The 18,608-nt window shown below is 41.5% G+C and overlaps 2 protein-coding genes across 2 annotated transcripts in view; one reads left to right on the top strand and one right to left on the bottom strand.

Moving 5' to 3' along the window:
- The first annotated feature begins 2,097 nt into the window (after positions 1–2,097).
- Positions 2,098–3,798, top strand: LOC121303224. The gene has a single exon (XM_041233793.1). It carries the CDS (start codon positions 2,113–2,115, stop codon positions 3,070–3,072), a length of 960 nt encoding a protein of 319 aa, XP_041089727.1. The 5' UTR covers positions 2,098–2,112; the 3' UTR covers positions 3,073–3,798.
- Positions 3,799–6,986: 3,188 nt separating this feature from the next.
- ftsj1 (FtsJ RNA 2'-O-methyltransferase 1) overlaps positions 6,987–18,608 on the bottom strand; it is a 34,128-nt gene continuing 22,506 nt past the window's right edge. Inside the window, exons 10-11 of the mRNA XM_041233689.1 lie at positions 14,982–15,085; positions 6,987–7,321 (exon numbers count right to left, since the gene is read on the bottom strand). Of these exons, the coding sequence (XP_041089623.1) occupies positions 7,109–7,321; positions 14,982–15,085 (317 nt within the window). The 3' untranslated portion in view covers positions 6,987–7,108. The remainder of the gene's footprint in view (positions 7,322–14,981; positions 15,086–18,608) is intronic.

Below are 18,608 nucleotides of genomic sequence, written 5' to 3'. Positions count from 1 at the left end.
TAGCCTATATATACCACAATGAACCTGTAAAACAGCTGCTGTGAGAAGTTTGATGCAGGCTTTTCCCTGGTCACCTACCATGCAATTACTACCATTGATTTTAAAGGAGTCAGATTAGAATCAGGCTATTTATTTATCTATTTTTTATCCCAAGTGCTCAAGTAGTCAATCGGATTCTTATCTCAGTAAGGTGATTAAACATGTAGGGTAACAGTAAGAATTTGAATTCTCTTTTTAAGTCATACCTACAAATCTATTGTACGTTTTTGTGATATTCTATGTGGTATAGCCAGTACAACACTGCATGTTACCCACTGTTTATAACAGACAGTCTAATGCCATGGTATCAAACTATCTTACCAGTATTTATAAGTTTGCACTTCCAGCAGCGAGCAAGGATATTTTATATTTTTATAGGTATCTTTCTACCTATTTCAAGACAAAACAGAATCGTTTAGAGTAATCATCGATGCTGGTTTAATTAAAAGATAACACTGTGTAACAATTTTCTTTTTTTTTTGGTTCCTGGGTAGTAAGTGTTATTTCCCAATTGCTTATGCCTCAAAAATATAGAAAATGGCTATTATTCCCCACAAACTTTGCTTTTGTGACCAGGACAGTGATATTTTGAAATTTACCTATTTTCCAGAACATTCCAGATAGATTCAGTGCTGAGTAAACTTGGAGTAACTTCTAGAACTTTCCAGTAATATAAATAGTAGTATAAATACAGGGGCCTTAAGCCCAGCAGTTCAGTTTAGTTCCAGCTGCCTAAGTGGATACATGTCTGCATTTTTCTGAGATGGCATCAAAAGGCTGCAATGGTGGCATTCCTGATGGGTCTCCAAGGCGCTTTTACCAAGTTTCCCTGCTATCTTTGCCTTTGGGACAGCAGGGACACCAAGGCGCACTACCACAGGCGGGACTGGCCACAGCGGACCGAGTTCTCTGTGGGGAGGAACAACGTCAAGTGGGAGCCACTGGTGGACCCCCGGAAGGTGCTGATGCCACCACTGCACATCAAATTGGGCCTTATGAAACAATTTGTCAGAGCTCTAGATAAGGAGTCGGCAGCCTTCAAGTACCTTCAAGACTTCTTCCCTAAGCTGTCTGAGGCAAAGGTCAAAGCCGGTGTCTTCGTCAGACCACAGATAAAGAAGATCGTGGAGTGCAATTAATTCCCCAAGAAGCTCACTAGTAAGGAGAAAGCGGCTTGGAACAGCTTTGTCGCAGTGGTTCGGGGCTTCCTGGGCAATCACAAGGCCGAAAACTATGTGGAGCTGGTTGAGACTCTGGTGAAGAACTACAGCACAATGGGCTGTAGGATGTCCCTCAAAGTCCATATCCTTGATGCTCATCTTGATAAATTCAAGAAGAGCATGGGAGCGTACTCGGAGGAGCAAGGCGAGCGCTTCCACCAGAATATACTGGACTTTGAACGCCGCTACCAAGGACAGTATAACGAGAACATGATGGGAGACTACATCCGGGGGCTGATTCGTGAACGTGATTTACAGTATAATCGTAAATCCCGAAAAACTACTTACTTCTAAATCTTTTGTAGTCATTTTTGTATTACTTTAGTATAAATATATGTTAATTTGTTGACTTTATGTGAACGAAAAGATCGTTTTCTCATTGGAAATAGGTCAATTTCAAAATATCACTGTCCTGGTCACAAAAGCAAAGTTTGTGGGGAATAATAGCCATTTTCTATACTTTTGAGGCATAAGCAATTAGAAAATAACACTTACTACCCAGGAACAAAAATTGTGTTACATAGTGTAATCTTTCAATTTCTTTTCTTCCACAGAATTACACTGGATTTAGCAGACTGCTACCTTGAAGTGGTTTGTTAAACTGGCCACAGGTAAACATCTTTAACAATTTATATTTTGACATTGTAGCGATCTAAGAGCTTTCATGCATTATTCTTCCTTAAACTAACAAGAGTGGACATCTTAAAAGTGGGAATCAGCAGGCAATTACATGTTTATCATCCCTATTGTCCTTAACTTAAATTACTAGGTAATTCTCAGTTTTATAAACAAGCACTCTTGTTTTCCAGCTTCACACCCATCCCACAAGAGAGTGCAAAAGGAGAAAAGAATCATGTTGGAAAACATCACCCATTTTGCCATTTGGATGGTGGTGGGTTTTGTTGCTAGTTTGACCATATTTTGCAATCTCTACATCCTCCTGATGAACCTGGGCTCGTATCACAAGAACCATCACTTCCAGCCTTGTGAGATCATCATCACTGTCCTCTCAGTGATAAACATCGTCTACCAGATCCTTACCTATCTCTGGATGACAATGGATCTGTTCAATGTTTCCTGCCTCATTGATTGCCTCTTCAACACACTTATTATGCTGTTAATCAACAGTTTGAGATGCACACTTGTGTGGACCACTGCTTTCTTGTCTTTCTTCTATAGCACCAAACTGGTGATCGAACCCATCCACTGCTATACCAAGATCCAGGAAGGCATCCTGAAGCACGCGCCCACTGTTCTTCTGGTCATCGTGTTCTTTAGCTTCGCCAGCTGCCTCCCTGCCATCTTGGTATTGTCCCGCAACAACCAAACAGGTTCATATGATGGTAGTACTATGATCTCCAACGAGACCCCTGGATTAATCTATGTGGGGTTCTACATCACCATTTCTGATATCATCCCTGGCTTGATCATGCTGAAGTCCAGCATTTCCATTACAGTTCACTTGGCTATCCATCTGTATCATATGAAGGCCAACACAAACGGCTTCCATGGGCCCAAGCTGGGCTCTGAGATGAGGGTTATACGGATGATACTGGCCCTAGTACTAATCTACTTATGCTTTCTCATAGCTGATTTGGTTGTGCTCTACAGAAGCACCATCAATAGGGACAACATGTCTTACATTACTGGCCTGGTTTCATCCATCTACACCTCCACTAGCTCTTTCATTCTCATCTACGGCAAGAAGGCCCACTGGAAGGAGCTCATCCACATATACAACCAGTTTGTGGATGAATACCCTTGTATTCGCTGCATGAAGTGCCCAGAGAAGAAGGTGTCTCCACCACACTAAAATGCACATAATTTTGCCTTAGCACAGTATGACAATTTAGACATCCATAAAATAAATCAATCCCAGTGATTATAAATGTAATAAAACAAGAAAATATTAAATTTTTATTAGTTTTAACTAGGGTGTAATCTGCTCCCCCTACCCTCTGTTTCTATTTTGGTATATGAGAAGATTTATTTTTTAAAATTGTGTTTACAAAAGTAATTACAGATTCTCAAATTCTGATCAGCACTTTCAAAAGCTTATCACAAGAACATTAAAATCGGTTTTGTAAATAGTGAGGTCCAACATCAAAAATGAAAAACCCCCTCTTAACCCCTTCTCTGCTGCCTAACATACCTGGCACATCCTAAAAATGCTCACTAAGTGCTACTTAATTAAATTAAAAACGTGCTTTTTAAAAATAAAGCTGGATTGCTATTATTTCATTGGGATCGATAGAGAAGTTTTTACAAATCTTGTTTGGCTGGTGGTTCCAATTTGATTATGTTCGTGAGATAAGGGTAGTGCTGGCTACGGCTGTGATACAGCCAGAGTGAATCTAAAACAATCTGCATGTAACTTGTTTCTCTACAATGAGTTTTCTTTTGATTAGGAGTCGTGCTAATGTCTCGCATTTCATAAAATTAGCTTTGAAGTGACATCTGATTATTTTCAGCATTTTGTTTTGTTGATGTGACAGTACAAGACAATGACATTTAATAGAGAAAAGTGTAAGATATTGCACGCAGGCAATAAAAATGTCCATCTTAAATACCATATGGGAGATACTGAAATTGAAGGAGGAATCTATGAATCTAGGAGTTTATGTGTTCACTCAAAAATGTGTTCATCTAATGTGGGGAAGCTATAAAAAAAGGCAAACAAAATTCTCAGATATATAGTGAAAAGTGTTCAATTTAAATCAAGGGAAGTAATGTTAAAACTGTATAACACATTAGTAACACCACATCTATTGCGCTCAGTTCTCGTCACCTCACTACAAAAAGGATAAAAGTGCAAAGAAGAGCGACCAGAAGTATTCCAGCATGTCAAATGCACACAGGCTAAAAGAACTGAATCTATTCCGTCTTGAACAAAGAAGACTATGCGGCGATCTGATTCAAGCATTCAAAATCCTAAAAGGTATTGACAATGTCGACCCAAGGGACTTTTTCAACCTGAAAAAAGAAACAAGGACCAGGGGTCACAAATGGAGATTAGACAAAGGGGCATTCAGAACAGAAAATAGGGGACACTTTTTTACACAGAGAATCGTGAGGATCTCGAACTAACTCCCCAGTAATGTTATTGAAGCCGACACCCTAGGATCCTTCAAGAAGCTGCTTGATGAGATTCTGGTATCAATAAGCTACTAACAACCAAACGAGTAAGATGGGCCGAATGGCCTCCTCTTGTTTGTAAACTTTATGTTAAAATAAACATTAGGAACCATGTGATTTGTTTTATTCCAGTTGCTGTACTTGAAATCTTCTATCTCAAGAGTTTGTTGCGTCTGGCTGAGTTGGGGTTGGACATAAAGTTTAGGTAGCAGTTTTGGTGCATTTTCACAGATTGAGCTTCATAAAATATATTTTTCTGATTCTCTTTTTTGTAATCTCCGAGTTACATCATTTTTCTTGCTTTACAATTTTGTGTGCGAGTGTGTATATACATACATATGCAGTGTATATCTCCTTTAATTTGTTTACCATCACCAATTCAAAAAAATCCACAGAATAACTATTTGTATAACTTGAAAAATATACTTATATTGGATTGTTGCTGTTCTAGATTTAAAAGAAATATATTTTGATTATTACTTATTGATTTATTTCTGCCCCTCTGAAATTTTCAGATATCTTTTTTTCTCCCTATCTGTAATAAAAACACTGTCTATTTAAAAATGTTTATCTAATAATTGGTCTGATTTTTTCCTTTTTCTACTTGGTTAAAAAAAAAAAAAAATGCGATTTGATTGCAATTATTGGTTAGATTTCTTCTGATTTAAAAATAAAAACAAAAAACCAAAAAAAAATAAATAAATAAATATTTTTTTTTTATATTATGTACATAAAAATAGATTATATTAAAAGCCACATTTATTTCTCATATATATGTTCTAAAATAAAGGTTGATTAATTTTATTTGTCTTTCCTCTCCCCCAAAAAACATTACTAATTGATACTGAGCTTTAATTTCTGATTTTAAAAAGGACAGCATGGGTTGTTGCTAACCCTAGAAGATTTTGTGGCAGATGACTGGCAGTGAATATGAGCTGATTTCAGATTTCAGCTATTCTACAGCAAGACCCCCCCTAACATCATCTAGTCTCAAATATCCCCTTTTTCTGGCACACCTGATAGCACTGTGAACCCAACTGGATTTACCCCAGTTAACTTTTTCCAGTTGTTGATCCCTAATGAATTCTGGGAACATTTGGTAACCCAAACCAAGGAGTGTTTTGAAAGGTACCACACACTAATGAGTACTGGAAGGACTAATTAAACCCCAGAACATATTCCAGGCAGCATTAGTTGGGGCTCCAGAAAGATTACGGGTAACATTGCAGGGAGAGGTTATTACCTATTCCTAAAGTCCCTATTTTGTGCAAATTTAAAAAAAAAAAAATAAAAAAAAAAAAAAAAACATATTCTTATGCCATCTCGTTCTTTGGTAGCATATTGGGCACATGGAATTGGGTGGTCGGGCTGTGTAATCTGGAGTTAAAAGAGCATTCTTTGGTACAGTAACATTTTCACTTCCTTTTTTGTCTAATTGTTGAGCTTTTTTCTGCATTACAGCCTTTCCTTAAATTGTCTTTGTTTTTTTTTTTTTTTTTTAAAGTTTTCGGGGCATTTTGTTAAGGCAAGTGCGCAATACACAAACCTTAAGTATTTTTTTTTTTTGCGCTGGTCTTGTTCTACATTTTTTAAATGTGAATGTTTATTTTAAGCTACATTTTTACAAACAGATTGATATATTACGATGATGCGATTGAGGGAGTATTGTGGTTGAAGAATCATACTGTGATAAAGAACAGCTGCCAGTGTAAACCAGTTGCAAGCCTGTCACGTACCAGTACGGGTATGCGTATCAGGGGTTGAAAACCACTTGTCTAGAGCATGTAAACACATGCACAACTGTATACAACAACAATTGAACTAAAGCAGTCAGATTTACAGGTGCAAATATTGTGAAAAACTATTGATTTTTACTACTTATTGAGACATTACCTCAGATTGCAGAAGAATTATGAGTAACAAACAATTGAAGGGAGATGTTATTACCCATATTTATCAATTTCTAAAATGCTTATTTTATGCAAATTAAAAAAAAAATGTATACTTATCACGGGGAACCTCATTCTTTGGTGGCATATTGGGCACATGAAATTGGGGTGGGTGATACACACCATGGGCTGCATAATTCAAAGTGGCCTGCTGTCAGCCTAGATCACATAAACCCCAAAACCAATAAAAAGAAGCAGACAAACATGGGCAAATCCAGCACCTAAAAGCTTCTAAAATCTTACATCAAAACATTAGTATTTTAGGGACTAAATGTGATGTAGGTAAAACACATTACAAAAAAGTTTTGTTGTTTATAAGAATCTGTATTTTGTGGTCACATGAATCCACAAAAACCTGGCACCAATGAAAACTTCAGTGTGTGACCAAAAAAATAAAAAATAAATCTATATATAAATCTATATATATGTGTGTGTGTGTGTGTGTTTGCCTGAGGTATCTGAAAAGGAACATACAGGAAAACAGCCGACTCCCAAAATCATTAAATTCTTGAGCAGTGTCACAAGGGCCTCAGCAGACAAGGAGTTTCTTTTTTGTTTTCCTGTACTGTGCATGTGAATCTTGATTAGATATATAGCCACTCACTGAATTATGATTGCCTGGAACAAACACACAATCCTAATGGATTTTTTGTTTCTTTATTTTATGTTTTATAAAATTAGAAGTTCTCTTTATGTCCAGGTCAGTTCTTGTTTTATTTATTCTCATTAAAATGCTGTTTAGCCTACATGCTACGGTAACCTGATTCAGGCAGTTTCTGCTTGTTCCTGATTGATGGACACATCCTGACGAGGAGACAACTCTTGCTCTTGACATGCTGATGGTTCTGGGGTGGAGCTGGGACTAAGGGTCTCTTTGGCAAGAAGGTTGTGTTTGCGGAGAAGACAAGCCTTCTGGTAGGGGGGTTGGATAGGGGGCTGTGTGGGAGGCAGGTATTGATATTCCTTGTTGGGATCCAGCTACACAGAAGGGACAAAAACAGAAACTCAGTTCAATAAGGAGCACAGGAAAAACAATCTTTCAAGAATTAGTTAAACTTGAATACCAAACAATGTAGTCATAACCCAGTTTCTATTTCCTATATCTTTACAGTGTCAACAGCAGCTACAGAGTTTTCGCTAGGAAAACACTGACATTCGTGTGACACCTGTACATTCTTAAAGTGATATAAATACATGTAGTTATGGAGAAAGAAAAGGCCTGTGTGAAAGTAAAAAAAATAAATAAATACAAAAAAATTTTAAAAGTAGCAGAAAATTGAAAAGAACATGATTTCATTACATGAGAGTAGATGTTAACTTCATACATGATTTGAACTCGGCTCTCGCCAAGATAGGCACTGACTAAGATGTAGCTTTACAGTAAACTAATGTGATCCATCTGCATCTCCATCCATTTGCATTCCTTTCCATCTGACGATGTAGATATCCTTCTGCTTGATGTTGATGGCTGAAGTGTAATGCTGGCTCCAGGGATCAGCTTTACTGCTGAGGTCTTCAAGTGGGCACCTTCCATCCTCTGTGTTTCGTTGACTAGCCCACGACACCAAGAGGGCTCAACAGTGATTCTGGCGTCCCAGCATCACCCCCCTCCATCCCCCACTCAGCTCAGCCCAGCTTACTTACCCATACATCAGTGTTGCTTTCTTTCTATTGTGCTTGAGATCCCCATTCAGAATCTTTCCTTCTCAACCCCAGACAGTTGCTGCTCCTTTCTGCTGCTTCAGATAACTTCTTCACTGTGCAAAGCAACTCTTGGCCACTGAACCAGATAACTCGGAGAAACTGGGTTGTAGAGTGTGCCGCAAATTCTAGGCATCCCACCTCCATCTGGTAAGCCTGGACTCTCCATCCTCGCTGTTCCGCTTCAGCAGCTAGTTAAGCATACCGAAGTTTCTTCCTCTCATACGCCTCATCCACAGCATCCTCCCATGGCACTGTTAACTCTACCAGATGAACAAGGCGTGTTGATCCAGACCACAAGACAATGTCTGGTAGAAGGTTAGTGGTGGCAATCTCAGGTGGAAAAATAAGCCGTTGACCAACATCTGCAGGATTTTCCAGTCTCTAGCAGCTTCCAGTTGTCTGAGGCGAGGCTTGGTTTTAACACCTTTTCTTGGTGGTTGCTCTCCTGGACGGAGGAATATTGTCTTTTGTGTGTAATGCTTTGATATGAACTGGTGGCAATTTATTGGCCAGGTTACGCTTGTCTTCCAATACTAAGGCAAAACATTTCAGCACCTGGTCATGGCGCCAAGTAAACCGTCCTTGGCTAAGACCCACCTTACATCTTGTCAAAATGTACCTTAATGTTGCAGGTGATGAAAACAAAGGACATGAGGGATCCTCCCCCACCCAGAGGTTTAGGTTCTGTGGTGATGGGAGAACATCATATGTTGATCTGATGAGGAAACTAATCCTGCTCTGTTCCATTGTCCATAGGTCTTGCCAGACGATCTTGTGTTGTTCCACACTCTCCCATCTCATCCATTCTCCCTGGCCTGGGAAACGGCCTTTACACACCTTATCCTCTCCTCCTGCTTTTGCACCTCGTTGACTACCAGCTTCCTCAGCTGAGCTGGAGTTGCTTTGTGCCATGTAGGAGGAGCTGAACTGACCAAGACCTCCTCTTCCATGCTGAACTTGCCCCAAAATATCACCAACTCGAAGGGCGCTTTAGCATCTTCCACATAGTTTATTACAATTTGTTTTCAAAAGTTGCCAGAATATTTAAGGTTGATATTTTGCTTTATAATTTCAAATTCAAATATTTAACACAATAGCTCTTAGTGTAACTGAAAAGGTTAGGTTATTATCATAACCCTGTTTTTCCTGAAATATAAATGTAACGATTACCTCATGGGTATTAATCATAATACCCATGAATCGATATTCCAAAGCTGCAAGTAGTGCCCATGATGCAGTCGTGCCCGCCCCCAGGGCATAAGAGAGACTGCAGTCATTCAAAACGTCACAATTTTCTCTCAAGACTGCTGCAAAAAACGCAGCGACCTTGGAGGTTAATGGTTACGTTTCTATTTCAGATAACCAGAGTTATGATAATAACCTAACACTCCCTTTCAGGTATGAAATGTAACCATTACCTTGTGGGTAGACATACCAAAGCTGTCGCAAAGAATATTGCAGACCATGTGAAAAAGCTACAAGGCTTGGCCAAGGCCACCTTGCGCATTACCATGAGGAACCCAGTACAAGTAACAGGGCTAAAAAAAATTATACTGCAAGAGTCAAGCTCGAGGCTGCCCTTAACACTCTTGTTCCAAAACCAGGGTTTTGTGGATCCACGACATTCAGCCGATATAAGTGTGGGGCATAGCCCACACCAGTGCATCACAAATGTCTCTGACAGTTGTACCCTGGCATAAAGCCCATGAAGTAGCCATCCCCCTGGTAGAATGGGCAGTGAGCTTCTCTGGAGGGAGTAAGTTGGCTCGTTCATATGCAGTCTGAACCGTATCTGTGATCCATCTTGACAGCCACTGTTTAGACAGAGCTTTCCCCATGAGACTTGGCCCCATAACAGATAAATTGTTTAGACTGCCTCCAACTTTTGGTTTTGTCCACATAATACGCTACTGCCCGCACCAGGCAAAGCGTATGGAGCTGCTGCTCTCTATCAGACTTGAAAGGAGGCGGATGAAAAGCTTCAAGCTCTGTCTGATTCACGTGGAATGCAGAGATGGTTTTTGGCAACAAACGCAGGATTAGTGTGAAGTATGACTTTCGCCATCTGCAAAAATTAAGCAGGCTTCTGCAACTGTGAAAAAGCTTGCACATCACTCACTCGCTTAACAGATGCAACAGCGAGCAAGACAGTCGCTTTCATTTATAAATATTTCAGCTCTGCCGAATGTAGCGGCTCAAAAGGGAGGCTTACAAGCACATCCAGCACCACATTCAGCCTCCAAATGAGGGACAATGTCCTTCATAGCATCCAAAGCCTCCGAGCACCCTTTAAAAATTGCCCGCCAGCCTGAGGAGAGTTAATCAATTTTAATATGACAAGCCGAAATGGCTGCCAAACAGGTCCTGTAAAAGTTGCAGTATGTACCCACTTGTACCCATACTAGGAACGTGTGAACTGTGCTCTGGCATTCTGTAGAGTGTCAATGACTATTAGAAAGCCCCAGATGGATGAAATGGTGCCGTTCAGGGGCCAGACCCAGAGCTGCTGGCTCGATGGGTCAGGATGCCACAACATCCCCTCCCTGGGCCTGAATGAGCAGGTTGCAGCATTTTGGTAGGCTCCACAGCTGGCCTTTCTGGAGATGTATTAGGGTTGAAAACCAGTCTCCTGGGCCACTAAGGGGCTATTAACAACACCCTGCTCCGGTCTTGCCTTATCTTTTCTAAGAACAGCGGGAGCATGGCCTAAAGAACCTGCCTCGGCCACGGGTGTGCCAAGGCATCTCTTGCCAGCGGGTCCCCGGCTCACATTATTGAGAACCAAAGGGGACAATGGGTCGATTCTTGGGAGGCAAACAGGTCCACCTGTGCTTTCCCAAACCCTTTCCAAATGAGGCTCACCACTTCTGGGTGAAACCTCCATTCCGAGGCACTGTGGACTGTCCTTGAAAGGAGGTCCGCTGCCCAATTTGTCACCCTGCAGTGAAAGGAGGTGATGGTGCACCCAAAGCAACAGCTTGCTGGCAACCCTGTGGAGACTGGGGGACCTGAGGCTGCCTTGGTGGTTTATGTATGCCACCACAGTAGTGTTGTCTGTCTGGACAAGCACATGTCTGCCCTGCACCTCCTAGAAACACTGCCCGCAGTTCCAGAATATTGATATGGAGACCCTGCATGGGGGTCAGAGTGGACAACAAGGTCTGGATGTCAGACACACTCCTAAATAGGAGGCTGTCTGTGAAGGCATGAGCTGGCTTTTTGCATAGTTCAATGACAGACCTAACAGGAACAGGTGATCTGCAAAGAGTTTCATGTGAGCCCTTGCCTGCGCTGGAGATTGGCTCATTTGTGCTCAATCGTCCAGGTAATTGAGCACTGATGCCCCGGAGTCTGAATGGGGCCAGAACAGCTTCTATGCACTTTGAAAAGGCATGGGGGGGCTAAAGAAAGGCTGAACGGTAGAACCCGAAACTCGTACGCTGTCCCTTGGAAAGCAAACCTGAGGTACTTCCTGTGCCCTGATTTTACTGGGATGTGAAAGTAAGAGTCTTTTAAATCCAGAGTAGTGAACCAGTCACCTGGCCTTACTGACTGCAACAACTGCTGCATGGTTAACATTATGAACCTGCGTCGACTCAGATAAGAGTTGACCTGTCTGAGATCGAGGGTTGGTCTGAGGCCACCATCCCATTTGGGCACCAGGAATTACCTGGAGTAAAAACCTTCTTCCAAGTGAAGAATATGAACTGTGCAAATAATAGTCTTCTGCAGCAGGGCTATCACCTCCTGAGACAATACCAACGTGTCTCGCAAATCCATATGTAATATTGTAGTTACACCCCGAAATGGAGGAGGACAGAGTTTGAATTGTAGAGAATAACCGGTCTGTACAGTATTGAGCACCCAGGTGTCTGAGGTGCATTGATGCCAGTCCTCCAGGTAACTCCCTGAAAAGGGGCCCTGGGCCTTTGGCAGCAAATTGCTAGGGCTGCTGCTTTGCCTGAGGCAAAGCCTGAGGCTTTTGCCTTTGCACTTGATGGCAGAACTTAGAGGTTCCCTCTGCACAGCCGCGGGTCAGTTGTAAAAACCCCCTCTGGCTTTAGCAGGAGTTGGCTGTGCCAGTCTCTAAGGCGGCTGGAACCTTGATCTCCAGTTTGGCACCGGTCTACGTAATGGAGGCGGCCTCTTTGGAAGTAGACGCACCAGTTCCTTCGTAGACTCCCACCCCCATTGAGAGGGCTGCAGATGGCATCTACCAAAGAACCAAAAAGGTGTATCTTGGACAAATGGGAGCATCGGTGCCTTGTTACCATCTGCTATGCGTGCCTGAGGACAGCCAGAGGCGAGTCTTGCAGCTCCTAAAGCAGCCAGGCTCCTACCCACTGCCTGCCCGCTGAATTTTGAAATATGGAGCTGGTTCTTATTCACCATCTCCAGTTCCTCAAGCTGCTGTGGTGTGGATCTGTGAAAGAGACTTCAACAAACAGCTCTGGTAAGTCACCAAGATGCTGTTACAATTACCCAGTCGCGCAGCAAAAGCACCAGCTGAGTAAGCCTTTTTTAAAGTATAATTTCAGAAACCTGCACTTATTCAGGCAGGTAGCATCTTTACTTAAAAGTGCTAGCTTTGGGGCTTGCACCAATGATGTGATAGCAGGATCTACTGGTGGAAAATCAGCCAAGCCAAGTTTTTCTGCCTCATGCAGGCTGTACAGCGTCCCCAAAAGAATGTAAAGCAGCAGGTGCTGTAGCCGGGTGACCCCAGGATGAATCACCTCAAAGAGGAAATCCGGCTGTACAGGAGGAGACACCTGAGAAGGAACAGGATCATCCTGTAAAATTCAGTGTTTCTGTTTGTCATCTACAGGCCATGAAACATTCAAAATATCCATGACCCTTTTTATCAGTGGCAAAGGCTCAGCTGATAATGACACATGCGTTACTGGTGTTGCACCATCTGAGTCACCCTCCTCAGAGGGGAAATCTTGATCAACTGCCTCCTCAGAAGCAGGGATGGACAGCAGATCCTCTTGCTGCCACTCTGCATGTACTCCTCCCTGTGATTAATGGTGCAGAGGGAGCAGTGCAGTCACGCAGCAGCTTCTCTAACATGTTTCCCTATTGGGAGACTGCCTCCCAGAGCTTATCCAGCTGCTCAGAGCTCTCCAATCTATGAGACCGATGGCTCTCTCTCTTCCTTTTCTTAGAGATGGGAAACTGGAGGAGGGGAAGGGGATAGAGAAGATGAGAAAGGCCATGAAGCCGGTCTCCTATCTTCCCTAGGCAGACATCTCATGAGAGGATACAGCTCTCTCCTTCTGAGAGCTTGTCCAGGTGGAACAGACAGAGAGCGCTCTCTAGAACTGCGTGACACTTATTTTTCTAATGCATGCACAGAGAAGGACGCACAAAATTCACAATAATTGTGGTTGGGGAGATCCCTCTTGCATATGTCACAATAATTAAAATCTGGCATAATGTAGCGGCAGTAGTATGTAACGCAAACTATCTTTAAATGTAATCGCGATAACAGTATTGCATATATTACTAGTATCCGAGGAGACTGTCGAACATGTACGCAGTAATATTGCTATGCAGCTGGCAGTGCAACAACACAGTGTTGTATCGAATGCTTAACACCTGCAGTGTCTAGTATAGTACAACGTACGGTACACACAGAACGTGTCTTTAGTGCACAAGCACAGTACATACAGTACAGTGCAACAGTATGGTACAGTGCAATACAGTATGGTGGGCAATGCACAGTATACACATGGTATAAATGATACGGTATAGTGCTAATGATATATTATAATGCCCAATGTACAGTATATACACTCAGTATATAGCGCACAGTACCCCTGGTACGGGTATACGGTACACATGCTATAACAACCACCTTTAGCAAAATGCCAACCTCCAAGGAAAGGTTACCTCCCTGAACCAACTGCATAAAAACATTTAATAAAGGGGGAAAGGCGGGTCAATAACGCGGGATCCTTCTCAGTTATAATTACTGAAAAAGTAAAAAAGGGAGATGCATCAAGCCAGGCCAAGCCCCACCCCTTGTGTGCTGTATTTTTCACATACCTTTTTATAGCATACCGATAAATCCTCTCCAGATCACTCGTTTTATCACCAAACTCCTCAATAACCCAATCCAAGTCATTAGTGTATTGCTATAACATCTCAAAAAGCTCTGCAAATGATCTTCTTTGAGCGCCGGATGCAGAAGCAGCTATCTCCTTTGTTTAATGTCTGTGTTATCTCTGTAGTGCATGGGGCTAGGAGACACACCTTTTTTTTCAGCTTCGTTCAGCTCCTAGTGGTCTAACTCGGCCATTGAAAGGTTTTCTCGACTTTTTCCGGGGGGGGGGGGGGGGGGGAAATGACTAGACACCTGTGCTATACGTCTTTTTGATGTTGTCGAACAGGTTCCAACATCGGACTGGAAAGGGAAAATTGGAATGTTGGACCCAGTCAGACATAGGACCACAAAGGGTTAAAGGACATGATTAGTCAATGCTTCTAGCTGCCTGTCACAGACCTTTTGCTGCCAGTCAAACTGGGGCAACTTCAGTCTCTGTCCGTAAACTAACTTTTGAAACCGTCTCTGGCAGGTCATTACCAGTTAATGGAAACTGCTAAGCTCGAATTAAAAGTTCAAACTTACAAATGGAACCAACAATTTCTAAATGTACCTTTGGTTTAATTCCATCAGCACATCTTCACACTGGGAAACACAGCCCCTTGTGTCAACATGGCTGCGGAAAAGTGTACCCATGTTAATATACCAGGGAGCAGTTTAAGTTGGTTCATTGTCCATGTGCATTGGGCAAGCTGGGTTTAGTTATTGTCATTGCCAATGCATCTGTTTATAAGATGAACCAATCAACTGTGGACATCAAGATCCAAGTCATCTGTACACAGAGGCACAGCATGTAAGAGCACATAATGCTAGTTGCAGAATTACCTGAAGGGGGTAGGTCCTGTCAGAATCATAGGCACTCAGGTCTCCACATGCCAGGAAGGGGACGATCACCCGGTTTGGACCCTCCAGCTGATTGAAGTCAACGTCTGAGAATACGGAAACAAAACTCCATTTTAACAGCAAAAAAATTCAGTCTTAACACATTGCCAAACCAGCTGTTACACAATGCACACCCTGTGTCACCACTGAAGGAAGTGTTTTACGGTAATCCTCGGCGAGTCCTGCAATCCTCGATTACACTGAACCCTTGGCGAGTCCTGCAATCCTCGATTACACTGAACCCTTGGCGAGTCCTGCAATCCTCGATTACACTGAACCCTTGGCGAGCCCTGCAATCCTCGATTACACTGAACCCTTGGCGAGTCCTGCAATCCTCGATTACACTGAACCCTTGGCGAGTCCTGCAATCCTCGATTACACTGAACCCTTGGCGAGTCCTGCAATCCTCGATTACACTGAACCCTTGGCGAGTCCTGCAATCCTCGATTACACTGAACCCTTGGCGAGTCCTGCAATCCTCGATTACACTGAACCCTTGGCGAGCCCTGCAATCCTCGATTACACTGAACCCTTGGCGAGCCCTGCAATCCTCGATTACACTGAACCCTTGGCGAGCCCTGCAATCCTCGATTACACTGAACCCTTGGCGAGTCCTGCAATCCTCGATTACACTGAACCCTTGGCAAGTCCTGCAATCCTCGATTACACTGAACCTTTGGCGAGTCCTGTAATCTCATTTACACTGAAGCCTTGGCGAGTCCTGCAATCCTCGATTACACTGAACCCTTGGCAAGTCCTGCAATCCTCGATTACACTGAACCCTTGGCAAGTCCTGTAATCTCATTTACACTGAAGTGTAGGCGAGTCCTGATTCTCATTTTCACGTTACAAAATGGAATTGGAGTTTTTGTGAACAATAACAAAGCATCTGGTAGCATAACCCAAGGGGAATGTCATAAAATATCAAATAAATCATGAAGTAAAATTGAAAGGTTAAAAAACTGTTTGGCAGTGAATTTGTTACTTTCTACTAGACACGATCTCTATTGGAAATTTGAAAACCTTTTACATGTATGTTTAGCAATCACATGGTTCTGCTATTTACATATCCAAATGGAGAATATAAAACATGCTTTTAATATTGAAATCACAATTACAGATTTTTTGTAACAATTTTTAGGGCTTTCTAAAAAAAACAAAACAAATATCCTCATTGATATCAATCTTGAATAACAACATAACACAATGTAATCTTAACCCTAAAATGACTTATTTCCAAACAATAAATAAAAAACATAGTAGCGTGAACAGTGATGACGCACAATAACCCTAATTCAAAGATTATTGTTATTTCATTTTTTTAAATAGAGTTGTGAAGCTGATACTATTACCATGTAGCCATAAACCCTTACCAGGGCAAGAAGTTAATTTAAGGCAGTAATGAGGATTTGCTACCTGCCTGGAAAGTAGGTAGCAAAATGGTCTTATTCGGTAGTGGTTTGTTCGACTAAAATTATATATAAAAATTATTAAAAAAAATAAACACCTACTCACTGTTTTAAATAGACAGAATAGTACGCCTATATTTAAACCAGAAAGTATTTATCGAAACCACCTTGTGCTCAACTAAGTAATGGAACTAATGAAATTCCTTGCTGAAATGTATTTTGTTTTATCCTTAAGATCTACAAGCATGCAACCATATCCGTCATCTAAATATCTGATAAGCCACCAGTATGTATTTTTCTTATTTAGAAATATGAACGTCACTGTGATTCAGAAGAAAACATTTTCTTATAAAAAGTTTAGTTTTCGTTTTGTAGAAAATATTTTTTACACTTTCAAACAATATTATTTCATGTCTAACATTAGTTGATCAGATCAGATCTCAGACTATTGAGATTTGCCTCAGCATTTCATTAAAATAAATAAAAATAAACGATTCAGTCTGTCTAACAATTAAATAAAGTTATTCGACTAACAAACTATTGTAAGGAACTGCAGTAGATGCCCAGAGGATGAACACTGCTGTGTTACTTTCCATTAGCCTTTCATTTGTTACAACAGGGCGCACTAAAGTCTTTCCTTGCAATCAGCCCGGGTGGCTGTGGGCAGCTGACGAACTCCCCGGGCAGATGCCAAAAATGACATAAAATTTGAAGCTAATCGCAAACCTAAACCGCAAAGCTAAACCGCAGCTGGGCACTTCGCCAACTGCCAGGGCATTATGGCAACGGTCCATAACGTTACATATAAAAGCAACTGCCTCTGTCAATTCATACCAACCAGCCAGGAATGGCCAAACAAACCTTATTTCCTTATGGTTCTGGACTCTTGGTTGCACACGTTGTGGTTTTTCACAATGATCCACACTACTCAGAAGTCCAAAATTCATTACATTTTTATTGAACAAACTGCTATATATAAACTGCTGCAGCCATATCCATGATGCGTTTCGACTACAAAAGTCTGATGGTGAATACTACTGTTAATTGGAACACAATCTCTATTTATACATCTTATTGTTAATCACATTTAATAACAATAAATCAATTCATTAGATTAAACTCAGAGCTTAAATAATATATATTTTTTTGTTTTGTTATAAAAGAGGACCCATATCATAATTACTACATTATTAATTACTTCTAAACATGAATCAAAAGAGATACTCAATCTTACTGTCTTTTAGAACATAAGAAAGTTTACAAACGAGAGGAGGCCATTTGGCCCATCTTGCTCGTTTGGTTGTTAGTAGCTTATTGATCCCAGAATCTCATCAAGCAGCTTCTTGAAGGATCCCAGGGTGTCAGCTTCAACAACATTACTGGGGAGTTGATTCCAGACCCTCACAATTCTCTGTGTAAAAAAGTGCCTCCTATTTTCTGTTCTGAATGCCCCTTTGTCTAATCTCCATTTGTGATCCCTGGTCCTTGTTTCTTTTTTCAGGCTGAAAAAGTCCCTTGGGTCGACACTGTCAAAACCTTTTAGAATTTTGAATGCTTGAATTAGATTGTCACGTAGTCTTCTTTGTTCAAAACTGAACAGATTCAATTCTTTTAGCCTGTCTGCACATGACATGCCTTTTAAGCCCGGAATAATTCTGGTTGCTCTTCTTTGCACTTTTTCTAGAGCAGCAATGTCTTTTTTATAGTGAGGTGACCAGAACTGCACACAATATTCAAGATGAGGTCTTACTAGTGCATTGTACAGTTTTAACATTACTTCCCTTGATTTAAATTCAACACATTCTTAAACACTCAAGTTTCTCAAACAGTAATTTAGATGCTTACAAGTGACGAATATTCAGACTGTGGTAGGGTGTGGGTAGTCACTGACACAGGAGACAGAAAGTGTGTTTGAAAAACACCGCACAGGTGCTCAGTTTTACTCCGGTTTCTTTTCAATAATTTCTTTTAGTCCGCAGAGGGCACTGCTTTCCATGGCTACCAGCGATGTTATTCAGGTCCTCCAGAGTACCACGTTAGGGTGCACAGTGGGTTGTGGGTGCACTCGCAGGTGCTCAAAGAATAACGAAAACTAAACAAAAAGGTGCTGCACTCGGCAGTGTTACCCGGGCCGTTGCTACCCGTATGACCAGGGTCTCCC

This window comes from Polyodon spathula, chromosome 31 (genome assembly GCF_017654505.1).
Source record: "Polyodon spathula isolate WHYD16114869_AA chromosome 31, ASM1765450v1, whole genome shotgun sequence".
NCBI lineage: Eukaryota > Metazoa > Chordata > Actinopteri > Acipenseriformes > Polyodontidae > Polyodon > Polyodon spathula.
The sequence above is the reverse complement of the archived record's forward strand: the minus strand, read 5'-3'. Positions and strand labels throughout refer to the sequence as shown.